Source organism: Fusarium keratoplasticum, chromosome 2 (genome assembly GCF_025433545.1).
Source record: "Fusarium keratoplasticum isolate Fu6.1 chromosome 2, whole genome shotgun sequence".
Lineage (NCBI taxonomy): Eukaryota > Fungi > Ascomycota > Sordariomycetes > Hypocreales > Nectriaceae > Fusarium > Fusarium keratoplasticum.
The window spans coordinates 325,650-348,396 of NC_070530.1; the positions used below are offsets into that span (position 1 = coordinate 325,650).

The window sequence follows — 22,747 nt, forward strand, 5'->3', positions numbered from 1 at the left end:
GCATTTTCGGCCCAAGAGGACTCGCCGCTTAGATAATGTCCAATGCTGATATATGTACTCTGGAATAGCTTCACTTCACAAATCTTGACCGTATCAGGCCGAACTCGATACTTCAGCCTGCATCTCAAACCCCATTCGGCAATAGCAATACCCATCATGCTGGTCAAAGAGTTACTTGAGGCGCCTTGGATCTTTTTAAAATCCACAGCATCCGCGTCAAAAATCCCCTTGTCTTATTTTATGGTACCTCTCATCGCGATTATATTAGCATGCTTCTTCTTCACATCCAGGCCAAACGCCCCCTGTATGAACCCCGGAAGTTTCTTAGACATGAACAATGGCCGGGCAAAAAAGCAGTTCCTGCCACCGCTTCCTCCGCCAGAGAAAAATCCCCGGCAAAGAAAACTCATCTCGGCTTGTCAGTACCAGCGAAAACTATCTTAGATTCAGACACGAGAAACATGCCTGTCCTGGACGGTTCTTTGCTGCCAACGAGATCAAGATCGCCTTGGCTCACCTCCTGTTGGAATATGAGTGGAGGATGCCCGAAGGTGAGGCTTTGGATGTTCAGGACTTTGGGATCACGCCTATCATGAGCCAGACTCTCAAGATGGAATTCTGCAAGAGAGGCTGAGGCACTCGAGCATGGACAGCAGGAAATTCTATGCACTCATGTTGTCCTTACTACGAGTGGCTCTTTGAAGAGTTTGACGTCATGATTATTATATTAAATGACATCCACGCACCTAAGCACCTAAACGTACCTTGAAGCTGCAAATACAGCCCAACTCCCGCCTCTAAGTTGATCGAAGATGAAAGAGACTGTCCATTCTCTCCTTGTTCTGTTCGCAAGGTGTTAGACGCCCCACTTCCTACCTCGGTCAACTACCCTCGTCTTATCCACGACTGTTTTCACAAGGTTGTTCGGTTGAGCGACAGTCACTACGCCTCGGCAAGTGGACACGGTAGACTTTGATGCTTGAGGTGTCTCATTGTCGGGGTCCATGGGCTGGTTCCGCTTAACGTTACGCCGTATACGCTTGACCGCTCGTATTCATAACAGTCAGTTCATCATGATCACACTTTGGTTGGTTGGGTTAAGGTTTGGCCTATCGGGGAATTAGCACCCTCACCAATAAAAATGGAAGAAAAAGATCTTCTCTGAATCGAGTCAATACCTGTACTATGATGTATGAAAGGAGAGGGTTTATTGCCCATTTTGAAGAAGAGATTTGTCAGTCGGACAGATTTTTCATCCGTCTAGCGAGGTTTTGCGTGAATCTGGCGGTTTCTGTTGTGTATAAAAGTCGCCAGGTCCCGAACAATGCATTAGTGTCCAGGTCAACATCGAACAACAGTATTCTTTCCAACAATCGCAGACAACACACAAAATATCAATCAACTCATTCATCCAAAATGGTCAAAGTCACAGTGGCAGGCGGCTCTAATGGCCTTGGGCGAGTCATTGTTCGTGCCATTGCAGCCACCGGCAAGCATGAGGTTTCGGTGCTCTCGAGACACGTTCGTGATCATTGCCATAACTATGTTAACTAAGCCGTGGCTAATAGTTCGATTGCAAATATAGAGCAAAGAAAATGATCCCAAGGATTCCATTCCGGTGCTAGTCGTAGACTACTCCAGCCCGGAGAGTATCGCCGACGTCATTCGGTCCAATGGCACTGAAGTCGTCATCTCTACCATCGGCGTCCTTTTCGAAGACACCCACCAGGCTCAGATGAACCTTATCGAAGGTGCTGAGAAGTCTGGAACTGTTAAACGTTTCGCTCCTAGCGAGTTTGCCTATGATTATCTTGCGGCCAAAGAAGGGTAAGGTGTCCCTGCTTTCATAGATGATACTGTCTCACATCCGACTCGCAGTGGGTACCCGTGCCAACTACCCGGCCTCGAGGGCTACAAGGGCAACACCTACAAGATCGAGGCTTTCAAGAAATTGCAATCCACAAGTATGGAATCCACGCGATTCATTATTGGGTTTTTGATGGATTACTACGGCGCTCCGGCCGAGTTGCCTCCCGTCTTGCCTCTTGCCGTGGTCCTAGACATTGAGAACAACAAAGCAGCCTTGCCTGTCACCGGCGAGGACAAGGTCACTCTGACGCATTCCGAAACGATTGGAAAATTTGTCGCCGCCAGTTTGGATCTGAAGGAGTGGCCAGAGAAGTCGTGGATCATTGGAGACACGTTGACTTGGCGAGAGGCACTTGGCTTTGTGGAAAGCACGCGCAGTAAGTCATTCTCCAACTTGACCTCCCCTGTTTGGATCTTCTCGCTAATTTCACTTTTCACAGAGATCAAGCTCGATGTCCACTTCGACTCCATCGATGATCTGAAAGAATCGAAGATTACAGAACTCCCCGGCAACATACCAAAGTATGAGTTGGTTGGAAAGCCGTTCATTGACGGAATGATGTCGCTTTGGTCTTTGGGGTTTGCCTGGGGCTGGTACGACTTGACTTCATATAAGAAGTCTGAAAAGACATTGAATGAGGTGTTTCCGGAACTGGAGACCCTCACGTTCAAGAGCTTCATGGCGCGCTGCTTTAGAGAGGAGGCAAAGTGATTGAAAGCTTCACATAGCTGGTACTCTGACTAGCCTTGTCCGGGTTTTGAATAGCCTCGTCAATAAACCATCTGAGTTCTGCATGAGTCCAGTCTAGACATAAGATCCTTGCGATGGACTGATCTAGCCCATCGGCTTACCGGTTACTTAGTGGCGGAAAATACTGTGATTGGGAGCAGGCACTGTGTTGTTTCAGCGCCACGGCGCTTATGAGCGATAGTTCCGAGGGGTCAAACTGTGGCTAGCTGAATACGGCACGCACTTGGCACACTCTACAGAGGTTTATAAACTGTTCTCTACAGCAAGTCTCCATCATAGATATCGCCATCAATCCTGACCTATCTTTCCCCAAAATTTCACAATGCCCACCGCCTACACCATCGTATTTGCTAATGAGCATGGCTCAGACGGCCAGTATGTATTCTGCATGGAGAAGCCCATTATCAACAATGATCCAACAGCCGGGAATGTGATCGCCAACGCTTCGATTGGACAGTACGTCTCAAACGGCAGTGACTTTACTCTCACCACGCAAATCCAATTTAATGCTTGTAAGTGTTGAAGTTGAAACGAGGTTGCCTAGGGACCGTTCTGACTATGCGTACTAGGGTGCGGTAAACTTCCCAGCCAGCCAGCCGACGGCACTGCATCCCCGCGAGGGCATAGTGAGGCCGTTGAGCTCGGCACAAATAAGAATGACGGCGGTAAGATACCATACATTTCGTGCATTGACTTGACATCACAATAGGCTGATGGCATTTGTCGAGTATCCAGATGCACTTAAAATGGTTCTGGAAGATGGGTCAGTAACTTTTGACAAGACCAAGGCCAAGACGGCCCCGACCGGCTGCTTCACAGTTGTTCAGCCCTCTGGCTTCAATGCCAATGACAATTTCGCCTTCGGTCTTGCTCAGAAGGACAACACTGGTGGCGAAACCCCCAAGTCAACAGTAAGTTGTAGACGCTTCCTAGGCGAGAAACAAGGTGCTGACAGTGAGGGGTACGGATCCCGGCCGATCAGAACATGACCACCAACGTCCAACCCATCGTCAAATTCTTTGTTTTAAAGGTCAAGCAGGGGTCAAGTGATGGGGTCAATTACCAGTCCTTCTCCACAAAACCCGGAGTGGTTGACTTCACAACTGGTGATGGCCAGGGCCTTTACACGGCACGTGTCGTTCACGAAAAGAATGGTGAATTCACTGTCACCTACAAGTGAAAGGGTATTCAAGTAATATGTATCGCGTTTAAAGATTGGCCGTAAGTCTAGGGTAACTACGTCGCTGCCTGATTCACAGATGCTTGCTAGAGACCTCCTAGTGAGATGCTAGCGTATAAGTGAATAAGGCAAGTACTGCTTAGAAGCAATTATCCATGTAAACCGCTCGGCTTGACTAAGGAACCTGACACGCGCAACTCTCCGAGACGACGATCCTCCCTCGCGTCGTGTCAAAGACAACGTGTTTTAATTGCCCGGGGACTAACTATAATCATAATGTCAAGCAATGTGACGGGAACTCGGCCTGTAAAGGCCTGTACGGAATGTAAACAGGCCAAGGTACCACCTACCCGAACCCTCCTGATAGCGCATGACGGACTGACCTCATCAGTTGCGATGTGACTCTAAAGACAAGTTTCCTAATCCCTGTTCGCGGTGCCAGTCAAGACATCTCTTCTGTACTGTAGATGCGACGTTTAAGCGGACTCCAGCAAGGAAGTAAGGCGAGAATTTCTGATATGATACCCTCTCATTGCTAACCAGGACCTTATGCAGGCGTCTGGAAGCTATGAGTAGGGAGCTTCAAGAGCTCCGTAATCAGAGAGACGAGGACCATCCATCTTCAAGGACGGATTCAACTGCCGATTCCGGTCCTTCCACGATTGAGGATGACGGGCAGGATGATTTCTCACTGAGTGTACCCGCAGTGAGCCTGAATGGCGTGCTGGTGGATTCTTCAATAGCCACCGAGGCAATCAAGACGTAGGTATCGGCGTGATGACTTGTCTCAAGCCCACTCACCAGGTCACAGGTTTGCCGAAGTGTTTCGTCCACAGCTTCCGGTCATTGGATCACTGTCGGCCGACGACACGTATCATTCTCAACCATTTCTCTTCTGGACGATAGTCATTATTATTGCGTGCCACTTGCCTGGGCAACAATACGCCGATATGCTCCAGTTACTCCAGACGCCGTATACCACCATGCTTCACCAACAAATTCTTGATGCTCCTCTACCTCTTCACAAGATACAGGCTTTGTTATTATTGTGTCATTGGCCGTTACCGTGCGAAACGCAGACAAGAGATCCCAGCTGGCTTTACTGCGGCGTTCTCATCCAGGCAGCTCGGTTCATGAGTCTCGATCGTCAGCAAACGGTCCCGTCTCTTCGAAGTCTTGGTGTTGCTTCAGGCAGCATTAGAGCTAGGATCAATACCTGGTTGGGTTGCTTCTGCGTATCTACATCGTAAGTCGGTGTGACCGAGTTGCACAGGGTCATCTTGTCTGACAATACTAGGTTGAGCTTGCACTTGGGATTACCTCCCCCAATTGATTCCGACCTCGACTTCGGTAGCATCCATTCGTTTCTCAGAAGACAAACGGCACCACCTACCTTTGCCATGCAAGTTCGCGTCCAGCTCATCGTGGCAAAGTTTACATCCCTGCTGAACCACGACATGGGTGAAGGTGCAAGCTCCTCCTTTATCAGACTTCTTGATACTGAGCTCGATGCGCTGAGAGCCGAAGTATCTCTTGAAGATGAACAAATGAGGGCTGTCGAGCTCGGCATTCTGGGCGCCAAGATGCACCTCTACGCCTTGGTCATCACCAAAGATTCAAACAACTCGTCGTCGCGGCAAATCATGCTGAGAACTGCCCGCGACGTCGCGCTAAGGATCATTCACATATCAACTTTGGCCATGCGTAATGCCCCGCCTGATGGGAATGATCAAGAACTCATTCGAAAACAACGGTGTCTGCCAAAGAATCATTACAGGTGTCTCGCCTTTGCCACGATATTTCTCTTGAAGTTCTTTCATCGTCGCGGATCCGATGTCCCAGAAGAGAGGCAAGCTGTTGCAAACCACATCTCAATGGCTCAGAATCTCTTCAAGGCTTGCGCAACCGAGCCGCTGGACGAATACAACCGAACGGCAAGGGTATTTGAGGTCCTTGGGCGGGAAAGCCCAAAATCAATTGAACCAGACGCACTACGTCTTACTCACAGAATGGGCGTGTCAATAGTCTTTGACGCCGTGAGCAACGCCTCTGAGGCTCGTGGCAAACCCGTGGAAATCCGTGAGGACGAGACAATCCAGGATGAAGGAGTGTCCACAGGATCCAGGGTCCATGAACGGCTGTTGAACCAACCGGCGGTTGAGCTGGATCAACCCGACACAAGCTCGGAGTTTCTCAGAGGCTTTTGGAGTGATCCATATATGAGCTTGCTGTCCTTTGACCCAACGCCACTCGAGCCAGAGTATCAAGAGTCTTGGCCATCATTCTGATGTAAATAGCAAGGGTACGATAAACAGTCTCTTATTATATGGTCTCGCTGATGGTGTTACAAAGGATAAAGATAAAGCTACTGTACACGATTACTCCTTGCTACGAAGCCTTTTGGAAAGCCCCATCGAATTACTTCATATTTGCCAGCACACGCCTGGCCACAGAGAGCACTCCGACACTTCCAATCGCAACGGCAAGTTTTGTTGAATTTGACCAAGCCTGAATACCGAATGAGGTTGATGACTGGCTCTTGTTGGCGTCTGGAAGCTTGAGATTGGCAAGTCCCAAGTGTTCCTGTGACCCATGGATATCGCTCTCCATGAATCCTCCCGCGGACTTTTTCTTTCCTGAGCGAACTCGTGGAATCGTGACTTTGAAGGCCATTGCAGGGTCAAAGAACCCCATCCAGATTATGTCTTCCTTGGGGATGCCGAGGGCTTTGGATACGTTGGTAGGAGACAGAAGCCCCGAGGACTTGATGACCTGGTATTCGGTTTCGGAATCGAAGATGGCGTCGATGGTAATCTCATAAGGACCGGCGTTCTTGGAACGGAGGATGCGGCACAAGTCTGATAACGTCTTGGGCTTTTGCGTCGGTTGAGTTGGTTGGATACGTTTAGCGTGGGGGAGCTGTTTTGGTGTGGGTTTGGGAAGTTGATCTCGGAGACTTGAGATGCTTTGCCTGAAGGCAGCGTCGGATGAAGCTGGTGAGCCTCTACCGATTGTGGCAACGCTTCCTCTCAGCAAAGTTCCTTGGAGTTTACTGGATGACGGCTTTTCGTTATCGACAATAAGACGTTCCTCGCCGGGTTCTAGGTCCATGAGATGGTAGAGTGAGAATTCAGCGCATGCGCCCATTTCAATCTCCATAAGACCTCCAATCCCAAACCCAAAGTTTCCGGCAGTTGCTTTTTGACCCGGATAAGGTGCATGCTTTATGTGTGTTAGTCCGTATCTAAACCAGGAGGCGAGTAGGTACCCACGATCATGCCAACCCTCGCCTTGGAGGCAACACTGTTCGCAAGCTGCTGCGTAGACGCCAGCGCTTCCGCAACGACGAAAAGCTCTCCTGGACCCGCGTTATTGTACTGATCTTTGCCGTAGACGTGGAAATCGAGTTTCCATTCGCCGGCATTATCGGGATGTTGTTGATGGACATAGCCCTTGACCATAGCAAGAACGTCGTCGATTTGCGAGATGAGTATGTCTAAAGCATGTTAGAATCTTTGACTAGACAGTGATTGGAAATCTTACAGTCTTTGACGCCACCCAGAAACAGTGTGCGGTAGCCCACTAAGCGCGCAGCTTCAAGCTTCAGTTGATACGGCTTGCCGAATTCCTTGGACGGCCGAAACTGGGCTCCCCTAACTCTCACTGATCTACCGTTGGCCAGTTGTTCGTATTTCGCGTCGGTGAGGTCAAGAGCCCCGCCAGGTCCTCGCAGAAGATCCGGTCTCGTATTCTCATACAGCGTATGCGCAGCAACAGACAGAGGAGTGCAGATGGAATCTGGAGCTGTAGGCCTCACGTCAAACAGCCCATCAGCATAGACTGTAGACACTGCACCATGCGACTTGGGGAGCGAGCACAAGCCTCCGCATTCCATAATCTTGCCCATGTGTAGAAAACCGCCGATTCGAGACTGCATATCCTCTTCTGTAAGACCCTCGACCTGTCGTTTTAGTTGATGCGTGCAGTAAGCGACATATGGTGATGGATCGTATGCTCTGCCGCCGATTATGACGTCGAAGTCGGGGTTGGCGTCCATAGCATCGATGAAGGGCTCAGGGCCCATTTGTGCGACAACTCGGACGGATGCTTCAATCTCTTCTTTTGTTGCGGGGGGTACACAGACACCACATCCAGTTAATTGGCCCTGGCTATGTCTTTGAAGAATCATGGATTTGTCAATACCGGAAAACAAGGATATCGTCTTGAAGTTATAGTCTCTTGAAAGGGGTTAGCAAGCTGGCCTGGCCTGGGTGAGTGGGAGAGTTACTTGTGTCCCTCCTCGGCAGCAATTTGCTCAATAATTTCTCCAATCTCTTTCACATGTTCATCAGTCCCATCACCACCAGCTGACCCAAAAATAAGCGGCACTCGAAACGTGTGCACAAGTCGGAGCAGCTTGGACAAGTCTTTGGCGTAGGCTGAACGGGGACAGGACATGGACCCAAGGGCGAGCTTCTGGGGACCGCTATCGGTGGAACCCGAGTCGAGGATGATGGCTATCGGAATGCCATTGGGGACCATGTGGGAGAGTTCATAGCGTGTGAGTTCTTCGTCGAAGCCGTAGCCAAGCATGCCGACGGGGGCGATGATCTGGCAGATGGGCCGAGAGGCCATGTTATCGTTCTGTTCAAGGCTGGTCATCTGATAAAAGGGTGATAAAGGCGTATGTTTGAGTATGGTTGATAGATTTTTGGAAAGTTTTCTGAACTGAAAAGTGGCAAAAAGGAGGTCGCAAGTGTGATGTATGTTAGAGATGCTTCTACCCAGGTATAAGAGCAACAACACTATTACCAACCGGACTTTTGGAGCCGCCTTAATCGCCGTTCCCTGTATATACTATACCTTTAGTCTTCTTTTTCTTCCGATGATGGCAGCGTCAAGCTCAGAGAGTTCATGCCGAGGCCGAGTTAAGTTCAAAAGCCGAATTTCGCACCCCATGCCGAAGCTCGCTTATTCCCCCGCCACGGAGATTTCGCGTCAGACTCCAACTCCGTCGGATGTGCCAAGACCTACGGAGGTGAGAACCGTCCGCAGACGGTAGGAAATGACCAATGGGACGGATTCCAGGCGCCGGCAGTTGGAATCGTAGCGAGAAAGGCTTGTGGCAAGCGAAACTTGGCGTGAGAAATGCCATCGTAGGGCTGAACTAAGGTGTGGTTTAGAGCTCGAGACCATGTTCACCACCCATGAGCTCGCTATTCTTGACCCAGTCGCTAATCCATCCAATCCCTCACCAGAATACCCGCGGACTCACATGAGCCAATAGGTAGAAAGCCCTCGCATTCTGCGTCCTCCGTCCACCAGCCTCCTCCGCCCAAAGCGTGACCCAGCAACTCCGATGGGTTCCAAGTCCGTAGGGGCCCTGCAAAATCCTTCCACCACGAATCCAGAAATGATCAACTGTCCATCAGGATGACACCGCCCCGCCCAGGCGCGTTTCGCCTGATGCGCCGAGGGGCGCCCGGGGTCTTGATTGGCCTTGCTCGGATTCGGGACCAATTATAGCATCGCTACAGGGTTTCACGGCAGTTGGCAGAGTAAGCTCAGCCTTGTCCGTGTGGGCTCTCAGATCAATCTTTGATGGGGGCCATTATCTTGAGGTTATGCTTGGCTTGATACTTAATTGCTCATTTCTCATCTTGGAAGTTGAATTTTTACATTACAATCTTTACTTTTACTTCACAACAAGAGACAACAACGAGTCTGCACTTGAGCTGCACACTCCAAGTGTTCCCAAGACCTCATTGTCACCAATCGCGCCATTCCTGGGGCAATGTCCAAGTACGAACCTTACCGAGGAGAACCGACAAAGTCGGGCGAGATCGCCCCAGACTACGTTGAGTTAGAAACAACAAGATGGCATTCCGTCCCGCAAGAAGACCAAGAATCAACCGCCTATGACCCTGCACAACCCATAGAAACAACATCAACCCGGAGCACAAAAAACGACATGGAGACACAACTACCTCTCGGCCAAGCTATCAAAACGTATCCCAAGATCGCGGGTTATTGTCTCGCCATGACAATTCCCATCATCGGATGGGGCTACGACTTGCTTGTTGTCGGTGCCATTACTGGCGAGGACTCGTTCAAGGCGGATTACGGCAAGATGATTGATGGAGAAATGACCATTCCGGGAAATTGGCTATCTCTGTGGATGGGTCTTCCTCCTGCTGGAGCAGCTGCAGGTGCCCTGTTGGGCGGTTGGCTACAGAACCGCATCGGCCGAAAGTTCTCTCTCATGATCGGTAGCATCATCTCAGCCATGGCTATTGCATGCATCTTCTTCTCGCATCTTCCCCCCGAGCCCGATACCAAGCGAGTCGTCATTACTGTTGGTTTGACTTTCCAAGGATTCACAGTCGGCATCATCAAGACCACTTGTCTTACCTGGGTGTCGGAAAATGCTCCAACAGCACTTCGAGGTCCGGCCATGGCTCTTTTCCCAACCTTCACCTTGATCGGCCAACTCATCGGCGCGATCGTGGTGTATGCGGTTAACCAGATGGGAAACAAGAATGGCTACCTTGGAGCCTTTGGTTCTCAGTGGATTCTCGTCCTTGGCCCTTTCACTCTATCCTGCCTCATGCCCGAAAGCCCTGCCCACCTTATCCGAACGAACCAGGAAGAGAGAGCCATTCGTTCTGCAACCCGTCTTTTCGGCCCCAAGATGAACCCGTACAGTGCCTTGGAGAAGATCCGAGAAACCATTGAGGAGGAAAAAGCGACGACCGCATCAGTTTCTTACTGGGCCTGTTTCAAGGGAAGCAACCTCCGCCGTACCATGATTGTCATATTGGCAAACGTCATCCCTGCGTTGTTTGGTCTGGAACTTTTGTCCAATGCCACAGTCTTTCTTCAGAGCATTGGCATGGCATCTGGTCCGAGTTTGCTCATCATGATTGGTGGCATCATCGCAGGAATGGTGGCCAATGGTATTGGCTTCTGGCTTCTTTCTCGCACAGGCCGAAGAAGCATGACTATCGTGTCAATGGGTATCGCTTCACTTTTGTGGGGAGCTATGGGTATTTCAGGCTTCTGGTCGGGTCCAGCGCTTGCCTGGCTGGCTGCAGGACTCATGATCTCTGTCATTGTGGTGTGCGGTTTGGGTTGCTGGCCAGCAGGCTACGCAATCATGGGAGAAACAAGCTCTCTCCAACTCCGATCCCTCACGCACGGCATTGGAAGCGTGGCATCCCAAGCTGCATCTATCACCCTAGCCGTCCTGCTACCAATGCTCTTCAGCAAAGACAAGGCAGCCCTTGGAGCAAAGACCGCATTTGTCTTTTGTGGCCTTTGCATTATCGGCGTCGTTCTGGCCTGGTTGTGGATTCCCGAGATGAAGGGCAGGAGTATGATTGAGCTTGATCACATGTTTGAGATGAGGCTTCCTACGAGGAAGTTTAAGGGTTTTAAGATGGAGACGCATGAGATTCAGGAGGCATCGCCGCTGGCTGAACGCGGCGCGTAGACGGATTTTCGTAAGGGAAGGGTTATGATTTATATGATTTGGTTAGAATTTGCAATCTCAAGAGCTACCACCGCCTGTTGCTAGCGTATCAAGTTGAAGAATAGAAAAGTCCTTTGGTTGTACCAACACTATCCAAGGCCCCGTCAAGCACTACTGATCGAGATGATACCTCCCTACCTACGTGCAGTTCATTCTGGAATTACAGGCCCAAGAATTAATTAGTAGGATATAGCTACAGGTTAATCCCACCGTAGCCTCCTCGGTCGAACGCGCCTACAATGGCGTCTTGCACCATGGGCCATGGCTACTTACCATTGTGAGCCTGTTTTGATTGCTTCTCAAGAGCTTCCCGAAGAACTTCTTTCAGCTTCCCGTCCACACGGCCAAAGTAATCTGCAAGCTGATTAGCGCTGACACTGATGCGTAGAGCCATAGACGTACCCAACACTTCATTCCTCAACTTGCCAGGAATATCCACCAGCGTAGGAAGAATGTTGTGAAGAAACTGTTCCTTCCCACCCTTCTCGTCACAGATGATCTTCCAAAGCTTCCTAGGCTGCTCAAAGTCCTTGTCCATAACTGAAGTCGAAAACGCAGTCACATGTCCAGCCCAAACCTCATGGGTTGGCATCTGAACACGATGGCTGACGGATACTGGACGAAGCTCGGAGAACACATAGTCTGGGTCGCCTCCGTAGTTTCCGTTCATGGTTCCTGGGCCATCACGGACGTAGGGAGCGTATACCTTGTTAGTTGGTCGATTTGGTGGGAGTTGGAAGTAGTTGGGGCCGACGCTTGGCTTTGTTAGCTGCTGTCTTGAAATGAAGGATAGTGGAGATACCGGTAGCGATGGGCGTCTGGATAGCTAAACATTCTAGCTTGGAGAACTGTCATTTTGCAATCAGATGCTTATTCTCACCAAAGGGAATGGTAACAAACCTGGATCAGCCGAGGGTCCGATGCCTGGCACCATGTTGGACGGCGAGAAGCAAGCTTGCTCAATGTCCTGGAAGTAGTTGCTCGGCTATTCAAACGTCAGCTACAGGGGCGGAGATGGTGTAGGATAACAAACATTCTTGTTGAGCGTCAGACGGCCAACAAGCCGCAGCGGATACTTCTCAAACGGCCAGGTGTAAGTGTCGTCGAAAATGTCGATGGGAGCATCCTTGATCTCTTCAGGTTTCATGACCTGAATGTACACACCCCAAGACGGAAAGTCTCCCTTCTCAATGGCCTTAAAGAGATCCTTGACGTGGTAGTCTGGATCTGAACCAGCCAGTCGGACAGCTGTGTCGGCGTCCATGGTCTTGATGCCTTCGTCGGGCCTGAAGTGCCACTTGACGTAGACATAGCTGCCGTTCTATTATCATCAGCTTTATTGAAAGGATCAGAGAATAGAGCAGTGATGGCTCACAGCTTTGTTCAGGGTGTACGTGTGAACACTAAAGCCGTTAATATTCCTCAACGAAGCCGGAATACCACGCTGTCCAAACAAGTGCATCAAAGCATGAATGCCCTCTGGGTTATTAACATGAAAGTCCCAAAACATGGTATTATCCGGAACATTCGTCTGAGGATGACGTTTGTGGCTCCTGTTCATGGACGGAAACTTGATTGGATCCCTGATGAAAAACACGGGCAGGTCGTTAAAGACAAAGTCTTGGATACCCTCTTCGGTGTAAAACTTTGTCGCCCAGCCTCGGACATCGCGAACTGTGTCGCTGGATCCTTTCTCGCCGCCGACGGTGGACATTCTGGTGAGAACCTTTGTCTTTTTGCCAATGCCGGTGAGGAAATTGGCGTCAGTCAAGTCTGAGACATCCTCGAGGACCTCAAATTCGCCAAAGGCTCCAGCGGCCTTTGCATGAACGCTTCTGTAGGTGCGTTAGTAGCATATCACAAGGGAATAGATGAATGTGAGGGTGTACCGCTCAGGAATGCGTTCTCGGGCAAAATGGGCCAAGACCTCAAGGGTCTGAGTGTCGCTCAAGACAATCAAGCCACCGTTGCTGTTGCCATAGCGAACCTGCTGGACTGATCCAGGATTCTCACTTGGTTGCCCTTGACAATTGAGATTAGATGCATCACAGAGCTGGGATGGTATGGGATGCCCTTACCGTTGGCGAGCGTGCACAGGGGGTTATCGTTCGCGGCGGGCTATGACATGTGAGTCTAGAGCAGCAATGCTCAAATTCGGAATTGAACTGACCATTTTCTTTGATTCGAAGCAGCTCAATGCCTGTCAAAGAGATACTCTCTGGGATCCTAACGTGAGATGAAGCTCGACTTCTTATCAGCTTCCCCGCTTGACGTATCTCCCATTGGAACGGAACTACCGGATCGACGTCAACGCAGTTGAAGCCAAAGTAAACAACCCCGCAGGAACATGCGTCCGCCACTAATGTCATGATGATTGTCATCCAAGCAATGCATGCGGTGTGATTGAACCACCTTCCCCTCATTCGTATCTGCTCGTAACCTCCTCAACGAGTCGGTCTGCTCGCTCGCACTGGTCAAAACTCAGACAAGTTCAGGGAGGGCGGATCAGACGCAGGAAAGTTCCCCAAACGAGACAGGGAGGCGTATCGGACCAATACAGAGCAAGAGACTTCAAGCTAGCAACGCGGCCGAGTGAAACCTTGTGCCAGACTCACAAACATCATTGGATCGATGGTAATGCCAGATTCGGGTTCGCCTGTACCTTGGCGACGTTGATGACCCGCCCTCTCGTCATACTTGACCTGACCGTATCTTTCTGGTATATCTCCCTCTAGCCCCATTTCCAACGTCTCTCTTCCTCTTGTCAGATTCCCCAAACACCAACACAGTATCTTTTGTCAATCATGAAGACTACCAATCGCCCTGATGAGTGGAAGATTGAGCAGGGACTGTCTGGAGCTGTGCTCCCAGTCCTTGACATGACGGGTCCCGAGACCAAGGCCTTGGATCCTCAGACTTTTGGTGAACTCACCAAGGATGAGGAGGCCATCAAGGCTGTCGGTGATCGTGACAAGCTCTTTGCCGCTGAGCGAAAGGGCTGGACTGGGTAAGGTCGGTCATGCTCAAGCAAATGCCCGTGCTGATGAATGCATCAAGATTCGTCGAGTGGGAGAATTATCCCAAGAAGAAGGATGCCGCGCACAAAATCTTGACTTCTCAGACGTTCCCTCCCAATCCCGAGTTCCAGCTTGGTCCTATCCCTCCGACCAACCCTGTTCTTCCTGGTACTCACTGGAAGATGTGGCACCACGCCATCGGTGGAGAGCTCACCAAGGTCCCTGAGGACTCGTGGTCTACTGTTCTCAAGGAGAAGCATCCCGACATGCTTCACCTCCTTCAGTTTCCCTACAATGGAGAACCTCCCAAGCGTCTCGTTACTGACCAAGAGTTCACTCCCAACTCTCTTCACTTTGTGAGAAATCACGGTGGAATCCCCATCATCAACAAGGAGGACTACAGCTTCCTCTTGGATGGTCTTGTCGCCAAGCCTCGCTCCTTTACTCTGGATGATCTCATGGATGAGTCTCAATTCCCGCGCATGGAAAAGAGCATCACCATGCAGTGCTCTGGAACTCGTCGCATTGAGCAGATCCTCAAGTACGCTGGCCAAGGCGACGAAGTCCCCCAGGCACCCTGGGCCGAAGGAGCAATTGGCACGGCTCGCTACGTCGGCATCAGCCTTAAGAAAGTGATCAAGGCGTGTGGAGGGTTGGTTGATGGGGCCAAGCACCTGGAGTTTTATGGCGCCGACACTTACTTCAAGGACGACAAGACGATGAACTATCTCGTCAGCGTCCCATGGTCCAAGGTCAAGGCGAACGAAGTCATGCTGGCATGGGAGATGAACGGCGAGGTCCTCCCCAGAATCCACGGCTACCCCCTCCGCATCGTTGTATTCGGGTACATCGGCGCCAGAAGTGTCAAATGGCTGTACCGCATCAAGGCCATCAAAGAACCCTCGCGAGCACCAGTCCAGAGCCAGGAGTACCTATACTTCCCCCAGCAGGTCGGAAAGCACAACTTCAAGATGACAGACGGCATCCAGATCCAGGAAATGCCCGTCAGCTCGGCGATTATGTCGCCTTGGACCAAGCAGGTGGTCATTCATAACGGCAAGATCCGCTGCAAGGGCTGGGCGTACTCTGGTGGTGGACGATGGCCTGAGCGTGTGGAGCTGTCTGCAGACGGGGGCTTCAACTGGTACACGGTTCCCCTCGACAAGCTGTCCAAGAAGAGAAGATGGACCTGGCGAATCTGGGAGTTTGACCTCCCCTGCGATGTCGAAGGGTGGATCGAGATTGTCTGCCGCTGCTGGGACAACTCCCTAAACACACAGCCTCCCAACGTCCGCACAGCCTGGAACTGGGGCTTGCACGTCACCAGCTCTTGCCATCGAGTTTCCGTGTACAGCGTCAACAAGAGCAGGCCCAAGACCAAGGCTCGCTTGGACGAGTTTGATGATAAGGGTATTCCTTTTGGTCCCATCACTGTCCCTCTCGCCTTTCCATCTCAGACCTGGGATGACTATGAGAAGTTTTGGCAAGAAAATGGCCCGCGTGACGCTGAGGATGATTAAATTGTATGGTAAAAGGTTTCTTTGTAAACAGATTTGATAGTTAGCTCGCGATCAATAACAAGAATGGTATCAAGAAGTATGCTTTTGGGCTGTCATGATGTGTATTCCTCCTGGCATCCAAGGACAAGCAAAGAGTCCCCTTAACGACACCAAGATTGTAAAAATAGCAGCATGACTTCCTTCTTAGGTTTCTTACCTTGCAGGACGGCATCTCCTATTGATTCGCGATATCCGCCAGCCACGAAAGTGGGGAGGTGCATTAGACTGCGAGTCGTGACGGCTTCACTTCACAACACACGCTGATAGGTCTGTCTCCTGTAGCACAGCAAATGTCAACTTTTCGACTGAATGTTACACAACCTCTTTTACTTGCTGGCCGCAGATAGACTTCCGATCTACCGTCCAATCACTACACGTGCAAAGCCTGAATACCCTCAGCCCGTCCTGTGCCGCCTCAGCTGAGGCTGCAGAGCATTCCTCTTTTGGATAGTAGTGTCTCACTTATTTCGCGCATAGGTACAAGAGTCAGTATCGTGTCTTGTACACGTTATGTTGAACTGAATTGCTCGTATATAGATCGTCGGGAAAGAAAGGGTTCAATAGTTGTCTTCAGGTCAACACGACGACAGCGCTCGGACATCTCACAAGCATTGCCCCTTGCATCTGACTTCGATCGTCCTGTAACCTCATCCAAGATCAATCCCGATCTTTCAAGATTGCCTTTTCCCACCTGAACTATCCCCCTCGAGTTTAGGTTTTCTGTACCTGTCATCTACCGGCGCGGCCCGATGTCTCAGAGGCGCAGAGAGCTGAGCGAATAAGCCTCAGCAACTCTGCATATCCTTACACAATGGCATACGTAAACCAAGCTTTCACCACCAACGATTGATGGCTCACCTGAGACAGTAGCATGCATGTGACGTGAGCTGGAGAGCTGAAGTCGCGTTGATGTCCAGTTCCCCGGACGCCGGGTGGATGGTGGTGTAGAGTAAGTTAAATAGTCTTCTCTCTGCTACTCTGCGTATTGTTTCATTGTGCATATCTTATCTTTCGACTTGTTGCGACGATGAAGGTCAACATTCACTCAGGGCAGCCTTCTGCCACCACTTGTCGGGCCTCTCGCGCCCCTGTGCCATTCCGCAGACGCCACCCTCTGAATCTTGGGAGATCGTTTCCTGGTAACGATCCGCACACCTTTGCGAGCTGGACTCGAACATTTGTCACGTACGTCGATCAAAGATATCGACGTCCAGATATTCCGTCATGGCCTCAGCCCATTCAAGACCTAAGCGATCTCATCGAGAGCACTCCAGAACTTCGAATGCTTGCTTCAGCCATGTTTGATGAAGTTCCAAGCAAGCAACCTTATCTCAGGGATCCGGCCGGACACAGACAAGTTCGAGATTACCAGCACATGCTCCATCTCTTCTCCATCATCATGACCAAGATTGCACCCAGTTGGAGCATGTCCGAGCATGGCCTAGGCATCGTCGGATTTCCATTCAACGCAGTACTCGACTGGCCCATGGCGACTCGCAGCGGATACGCCTTCTTCCTCAAGGCTGAAGTAAACGCCAAGCTCAAGGTCATCCTTGACACATGGAGAGACAGTGTCCTCAAGACAAACAAGTCGCAATACGTCCTCACCACCGATCCAGATGGATGGCTAAGCAGAAATGTGCTCGTCACCATTGAGGGAGAGACCAATGTCGACGGTCAAAAGCCCCTACCCTTCCATCAGATCTTTGAATGCGACCCCATCGGTGATCCTGTACACTGGGGTTTCCAGTGCTGGGATGACTTTTTCGTGAGGAAGTTTAAGGATATGGACAAGATCAGGCCCGTTGCATTCCCTGATGACCCAAGATGGATCGTCAACGCCTGCGAGTCGAGACCGTATGCTCTGCAGGCCAACGTCAAGGAATACGACACATTCTGGCTAAAGGGTCAGCCATACTCTGTCGCCGAAATGCTAAACCATCACCCAGACGCAGGTCAATTTGTCGGCGGCACAGTATTCCAGGCCTTTCTCAGCGCTACGGCCTACCATCGCTGGAGTTCCCCAGTCTCAGGGAAAGTCATCCACTCTGAAATCATCGACGGGACATACTTTTCAGAGCCAACCTTTGACGGCTTTGCAAACTCTGAAGGTCCTGATCAGGCCGGCCCCGATCGAGCTCAAGGCTACATCTCCCACGTAGCCACACGAGCCATGTTCTTCATTGACACGGAGGGCCCAGTCGGAGTTGTTTGCGTGCTCTTTGTTGGAATGGCGGACGTATCAACGTGCGAGATCTTGGAACAGTTTCGGCGAGGTCTACCGCGGACTGTCGCCAAGGGAGAAGAACTGGGCATGTTCCATCACGGAGGATCAACCTATTGTCTTCTTTTCCCACCCGATGTGAACCTTACATGGGTTACTGCTGCATATCCTGGTATCTCGGATAAGAACATTCCGATTCGCAGCGGGTTGGCGTATGCATGTCCTGCAGCTTCGACGAGGCGTGCGCGTCCTAGGATTACCACTGGAGAAATGCTGGGTTTTGATAAGATGGAATTGCTCTAACTAGTTAATTACTTTATTGTGGACAATGAACATGAAATGTTGAAGGAAAATTGTACTTCCATTTGAATGAATAGTTCAATGTCATTTCGACTCATTTGGCCCCTCCAGGCAGACAATGATAGCTCTTGTTATCCCTCAGCGATGCTTCAGCGCAGCATCCTTCCAGAAAGACGTCGACAGAATTGGCCTGTCATTGGTTAATTTACGCATCCTGATCCAAGCTTACGTCTCCCTCATCACAGCCCATCCCCAAACAAGCAGTATTAATTTCGCGTTCTGCCTGGGCCCCGCGGAGTTCGATGCAGCGGATTTCGGATGCACGGCAAGCCGACATGTTTGCCTGCTGGGCTGAATGCTCGATAATCGGACAACGTTAGTGGATACAATCTCCAGCCATGAAACATCAAATATCGACCTCGCTTGGAATGTCGGGGCCGGCTGAAAGCCAATGCCCGACGGGGAGGCCTCTGAAAGCCTGCCCCGCCCGTCTATTAAAGTAAGCACTAACTCTCGACTTCATCTTGTATAGCACTCGATTATCTCTACAGCTTCACATTATCAAGACTCGTAAAGCCAAGCCCATCATGTCCGAAAAGACTTTCCGCGCCTACAGCCAGGAGCAGGGTAAAAACTACGCTCAGCTGCGCCTCGACTACAATGAAAGCCTTTACCAAGCCATCCTTGACTTCCAAAAAGCCGGCTCCGGCCAATTCGATACCATCATCGATATTGGCTGTGGTCCTGGAACCGCAGTCCGCAAGCTTGCGCCAAACTTCAAAAATGCCATTGGTCTTGATCCTTCAGAGGGAATGATCAGCACTGCTCGATCCCTCAGCACCCCAGATGAGGGCATCCGCTTTGAGGTGTCATCGGCAGAGACACTCGGCTCTGAGCTTGAGACGCCTATTCCCGAAGAGAGCGTTGATGTCATCACTGCTGCTACATGCGCTCACTGGTTCGACATGCCGAGCTTCTGGGAGCGAGCTGCCAAGGTCCTCAAGCCTGGCGGCACAGTCGCTTTCTGGACCGGTGGCGATCTTCGTGTCGACAAGACCATGGCCGAGCACGTTGCCCTCCAAGCCGTTATCGATGAACTCGATGAACAGCTACAGGACTTCTTCCTGCCAGGCAACCTGCTCACCCGCGACTTGTATCGCCGCATCCCCCTCCCATGGACTTGTCCAACTCCTGTGCCTGAATTCGACGAGTTATCTTTCAAGCGGCTGGAGTGGAACACAGGCCCTGTTTCTCCATCTGACTGCTTCTTTGCCAAGAAGCAGCCTCTCCCACCTGTCTTGATCGAGCTGATGCTCGGAACCGCCAGCCCAGTTACAAGATGGCGGGAGGCCCACCCAGAGGCGGTGGGCACCGAACAAGATGTTTTGCGGATCATGAGAAGGAAGCTTGAGAAGATCCTTCACGACTCTGGCGTCGAGGAGGGCGCAGAGCTGGTCCATGGTGACATGGAGGGGGCCTTGCTGTTGGTGCGAAAGAAGGCTGCCTAGAGAGAAGCCTCGTACTCAATGCCTCAACTGTCATTCTTAGTTATGAACTGAAATTAATATGGTATCACCTGACAAGCTAGTCTGGCTCGGTTGGGAGGGTGCCAGACTCAAATCAAAATTCAGCCGATTTAGGCCCAAAGGCTGCTATTAATAATATCGTAATACCTGGCAGGTTGATGAGTGTTCCCCTAATAGCTAGAATATTGTGGCTTAGGAGGTTCTTGGGATAGTTTGGTTCAAGTGCCACTCTTCTACGACCCCCAGATGGACCATCGCCTGGACAAAGCATGAATTATCGCTTTTGGCATCCGATTCCAAGAAACTATGAAAAAGATAAATTGCAGAAATCAAGTGCCTTCATCCACAATCTAGGACAAAATCTCTCTTCCTTGACAGTTGCTTCTATTGTCTCTTCAAGCTTCCCCTTCAGGTCGTTACTGAGGAAGCAAGTCGTGCAATCCAGCGTCCTTATCCCCAAAATATTGTCAGATCCGCTCGTGCTTCAGCAATCTCATTTCTCCGTTTTTGACACTGAAATTTGTGGAATTCATGTATTCCAATTTCATATCATTTACTTGTCCACTATCTTTTCCACCATAGTTAGTTGATCAGCCAACCTGTCCGATTTCCTGCATAGAATGTCAGCACGATACACTAAGCAATGGTAGGAAGGGCCAAGTAGTTACAGAAATAATATTGTAAGCTGAAGCGCACCGAGAAACTGGAGTTCCAGATCGGCGGCCTCTCTGAGAGACGCAAGATCGCTACGACGCCAGTACCACGGCTTCGAGTTGCTGACGTTGAGCTTGTCGTTCATTGCCTTGAGATGATCTTCAACGCGTTGTATACAGTCATCAAAGTCCTCTATCAAAGGCGTCACCTCCATGTTCGACGACACCCAGCGAGAGGACAACAGATCCTTGAGCCGGGAGACATATGCTTGTCTGTCGAGTCTATAGCTCTCAAAATACTGCTTCTCAACACTTTCATTGCGTGTGACTGTGTATAGGGCCACAGCAAATGTGAAGAGACCCAGGGCAAATGTCAAAATGCCCGTGATATTTCCAGTTGTAGAGAGCGGGCTGTCATCTGGGCAATCGGCCATCGATGCACTGTGCCTGAATAAGTCGTAGCCGAGATGAGAGAACAAAGCGGCTGGGAAGGAGTGCGAAACAAATGAAATTTCGAAATGCTGGAAGCACTGAGAGGCTCAACTTCCATGGAGTTGCAGGAGGAGGCTGAGCTTGGTTTCGGGTCTACTGCTTGAGCTCGTCTTGTCAACATACCACTCGTGATGATGTCACGCCATCATCGGCAGCACTTGTATGAGTTGTGCGCCGTGTGGCGGGCGAGTAGTGTTCTGGAGGGTCGCTTACCACCCGAGCAGAATAAAGCTGTGATTTCATAGGACAACGTGCATGAATGTCTGCTGAGCGGCCAGGGTGCCAACCGTATGGCTGCCCAGCTCTATGATCACCGGTCATGGGTACAGGCAGGATTAGCCAATCAAGTTCATTCCAGCACCCTGAGGTATGTTCAGCTTTCTGTAGGCTGGCAAGCCCCTAAACGCCCTTTAACAGACAACCAAACACATATTAAGAACATTTCCTACACTTTTGAACTTGAGATTACCACGACACTTACCATTTTCTACGGTAGTCTTTAACGCCATGCACAATAACGTCGTTTTCAGCTGTAAGGGCGGAGAGGTCAACTTCACCATCTATCAAACACCACTGGTCGAGGACCATCAGGATCCGGGCCTTCAACGAGAATACACGCCTGCAGTGCCAGAGAATGATGGGACAAGGCTCCCAGCATCCGTCCCGCTTCGCCTACTTGAGGCTACTGAGGCCACGAAATGGAAGCCCGGAACCAAGAATGATCCAGGGGCCGACTACCTGGTTGCCGTCAGAAGTAAGCTATCGCCATATTTCATTATGTGCTACATTTCTAACGAGGCCTTGTATCAGATGGTCACGGCATTGCAATCCGGGCGCACGGCGTACCGGAGGGTTACCACTACAGGGTGAAGATCATGGCAGGCGGAGTGAATGTGGCCTCCCCACCGTCTTTCAGGTCGTCACCCCCTGGCACATCATACCCTGACTATTTCGTGATGCCTGACCAGCAGTGGGTGTTCGGGGTACGTGTTGGAGAAAGCTCCGTGCGGCAATTCAGGGTGGTTGAGGGCGGGAGTCGGTATGTTGATTCGGCCGAGTACTAAGGCTTGCCACTAAGATTTGGAAGATTCTCCTTGAAGTCTCTTTATGAAAGAAGAGAAGATGAGAGTATTGACATCCAAGTCACCGGGTATCGTCGGTAGGTGAAGAAACATGCCCTCGCACCCTTCCCCAGAGAGATAGTCGCCGCTTATTTAACCATCACATGTAGAGATAAAAAACCCACTGACCGATACGCGAATCTTTCCCTCACCACAGCGACTAGGACTCCAGGAGGTTACACCATCTTCGTAATGCCCATGAGGGGAAAGAGGGTTGCCCTCGAAGAGATGAGTTCATCGGACACGGTAATGAATCTTAAATTAAGGATCCGAGACGAAGAGGGGACCCCACTTCATAAACAGAGGATCATCTTCAACGGAAAACAATTGGAGGATGGTATGTCAATTCGACCTATTCAATGACTGCAGCTCTTAACAAGCTCTGAAATTAGAACGGACTCTTTCCGACTACGGCATCTTGAAGGTGAGCCACAGAAGCTCGGGCACGTATACTCCGTGAGTGGGAGTTAACGTTGGTAGGAAGCTACTGTGCATCTAGTCATGCAACTATCAGGCGGAGGCCA

General features: G+C 50.6%; 8 protein-coding genes across 8 annotated transcripts; 6 read left to right on the forward strand and 2 right to left on the reverse strand.

The window, feature by feature from the left end:
• Positions 1-1,416: 1,416 nt before the first annotated feature.
• NCS57_00199700 (NmrA domain-containing protein) lies at positions 1,417-2,581 on the forward strand (the record flags this gene model as incomplete). Its single annotated transcript, XM_053052040.1, has 4 exons — positions 1,417-1,521; positions 1,586-1,827; positions 1,879-2,246; positions 2,310-2,581. 4 exons carry the CDS (start codon positions 1,417-1,419, stop codon positions 2,579-2,581), a joined length of 987 nt encoding a protein of 328 aa, XP_052917286.1.
• Positions 2,582-2,942: 361 nt separating this feature from the next.
• NCS57_00199800 (Fungal-trans domain-containing protein) lies at positions 2,943-6,088 on the forward strand (the record flags this gene model as incomplete). The annotated part of the gene is made up of 7 exons (XM_053052041.1): positions 2,943-3,132; positions 3,190-3,285; positions 3,356-3,531; positions 3,603-3,796; positions 4,356-4,562; positions 4,612-5,046; positions 5,098-6,088. 7 exons carry the CDS (start codon positions 2,943-2,945, stop codon positions 6,086-6,088), a joined length of 2,289 nt encoding a protein of 762 aa, XP_052917287.1.
• Positions 6,089-6,218: 130 nt separating this feature from the next.
• NCS57_00199900 (uncharacterized protein) lies at positions 6,219-8,462 on the reverse strand (the record flags this gene model as incomplete). Its single annotated transcript, XM_053052042.1, has 4 exons — positions 6,219-7,022; positions 7,073-7,296; positions 7,344-8,038; positions 8,089-8,462. 4 exons carry the CDS (start codon positions 8,460-8,462, stop codon positions 6,219-6,221), a joined length of 2,097 nt encoding a protein of 698 aa, XP_052917288.1.
• Positions 8,463-9,594: 1,132 nt separating this feature from the next.
• Positions 9,595-11,292, forward strand: NCS57_00200000 (MFS domain-containing protein; the record flags this gene model as incomplete). Its single annotated transcript, XM_053052043.1, has 1 exon — positions 9,595-11,292. The coding sequence occupies one exon, from the start codon at positions 9,595-9,597 to the stop codon at positions 11,290-11,292; it is 1,698 nt and encodes a 565-aa protein (XP_052917289.1).
• A 304-nt stretch (positions 11,293-11,596) lies between these two features.
• Positions 11,597-13,504, reverse strand: NCS57_00200100 (Catalase; the record flags this gene model as incomplete). Its single annotated transcript, XM_053052044.1, has 9 exons — positions 11,597-11,685; positions 11,734-12,086; positions 12,134-12,179; positions 12,232-12,316; positions 12,365-12,652; positions 12,707-13,166; positions 13,221-13,353; positions 13,410-13,449; positions 13,502-13,504. The coding sequence occupies 9 exons, from the start codon at positions 13,502-13,504 to the stop codon at positions 11,597-11,599; spliced, it is 1,497 nt and encodes a 498-aa protein (XP_052917290.1).
• A 619-nt stretch (positions 13,505-14,123) lies between these two features.
• On the forward strand, positions 14,124-15,868 carry NCS57_00200200 (uncharacterized protein; the record flags this gene model as incomplete). The annotated part of the gene is made up of 2 exons (XM_053052045.1): positions 14,124-14,338; positions 14,389-15,868. The coding sequence occupies exons 1-2, from the start codon at positions 14,136-14,138 to the stop codon at positions 15,866-15,868; spliced, it is 1,683 nt and encodes a 560-aa protein (XP_052917291.1). The 5' UTR covers positions 14,124-14,135.
• Positions 15,869-16,934: 1,066 nt separating this feature from the next.
• On the forward strand, positions 16,935-18,434 carry NCS57_00200300 (PSDC domain-containing protein; the record flags this gene model as incomplete). Its single annotated transcript, XM_053052046.1, has 1 exon — positions 16,935-18,434. One exon carries the CDS (start codon positions 16,935-16,937, stop codon positions 18,432-18,434), a length of 1,500 nt encoding a protein of 499 aa, XP_052917292.1.
• Positions 18,435-19,018: 584 nt separating this feature from the next.
• Positions 19,019-19,939, forward strand: NCS57_00200400 (Methyltransf-11 domain-containing protein; the record flags this gene model as incomplete). Its single annotated transcript, XM_053052047.1, has 1 exon — positions 19,019-19,939. The coding sequence occupies one exon, from the start codon at positions 19,019-19,021 to the stop codon at positions 19,937-19,939; it is 921 nt and encodes a 306-aa protein (XP_052917293.1).
• Positions 19,940-22,747: the final 2,808 nt, after the last annotated feature.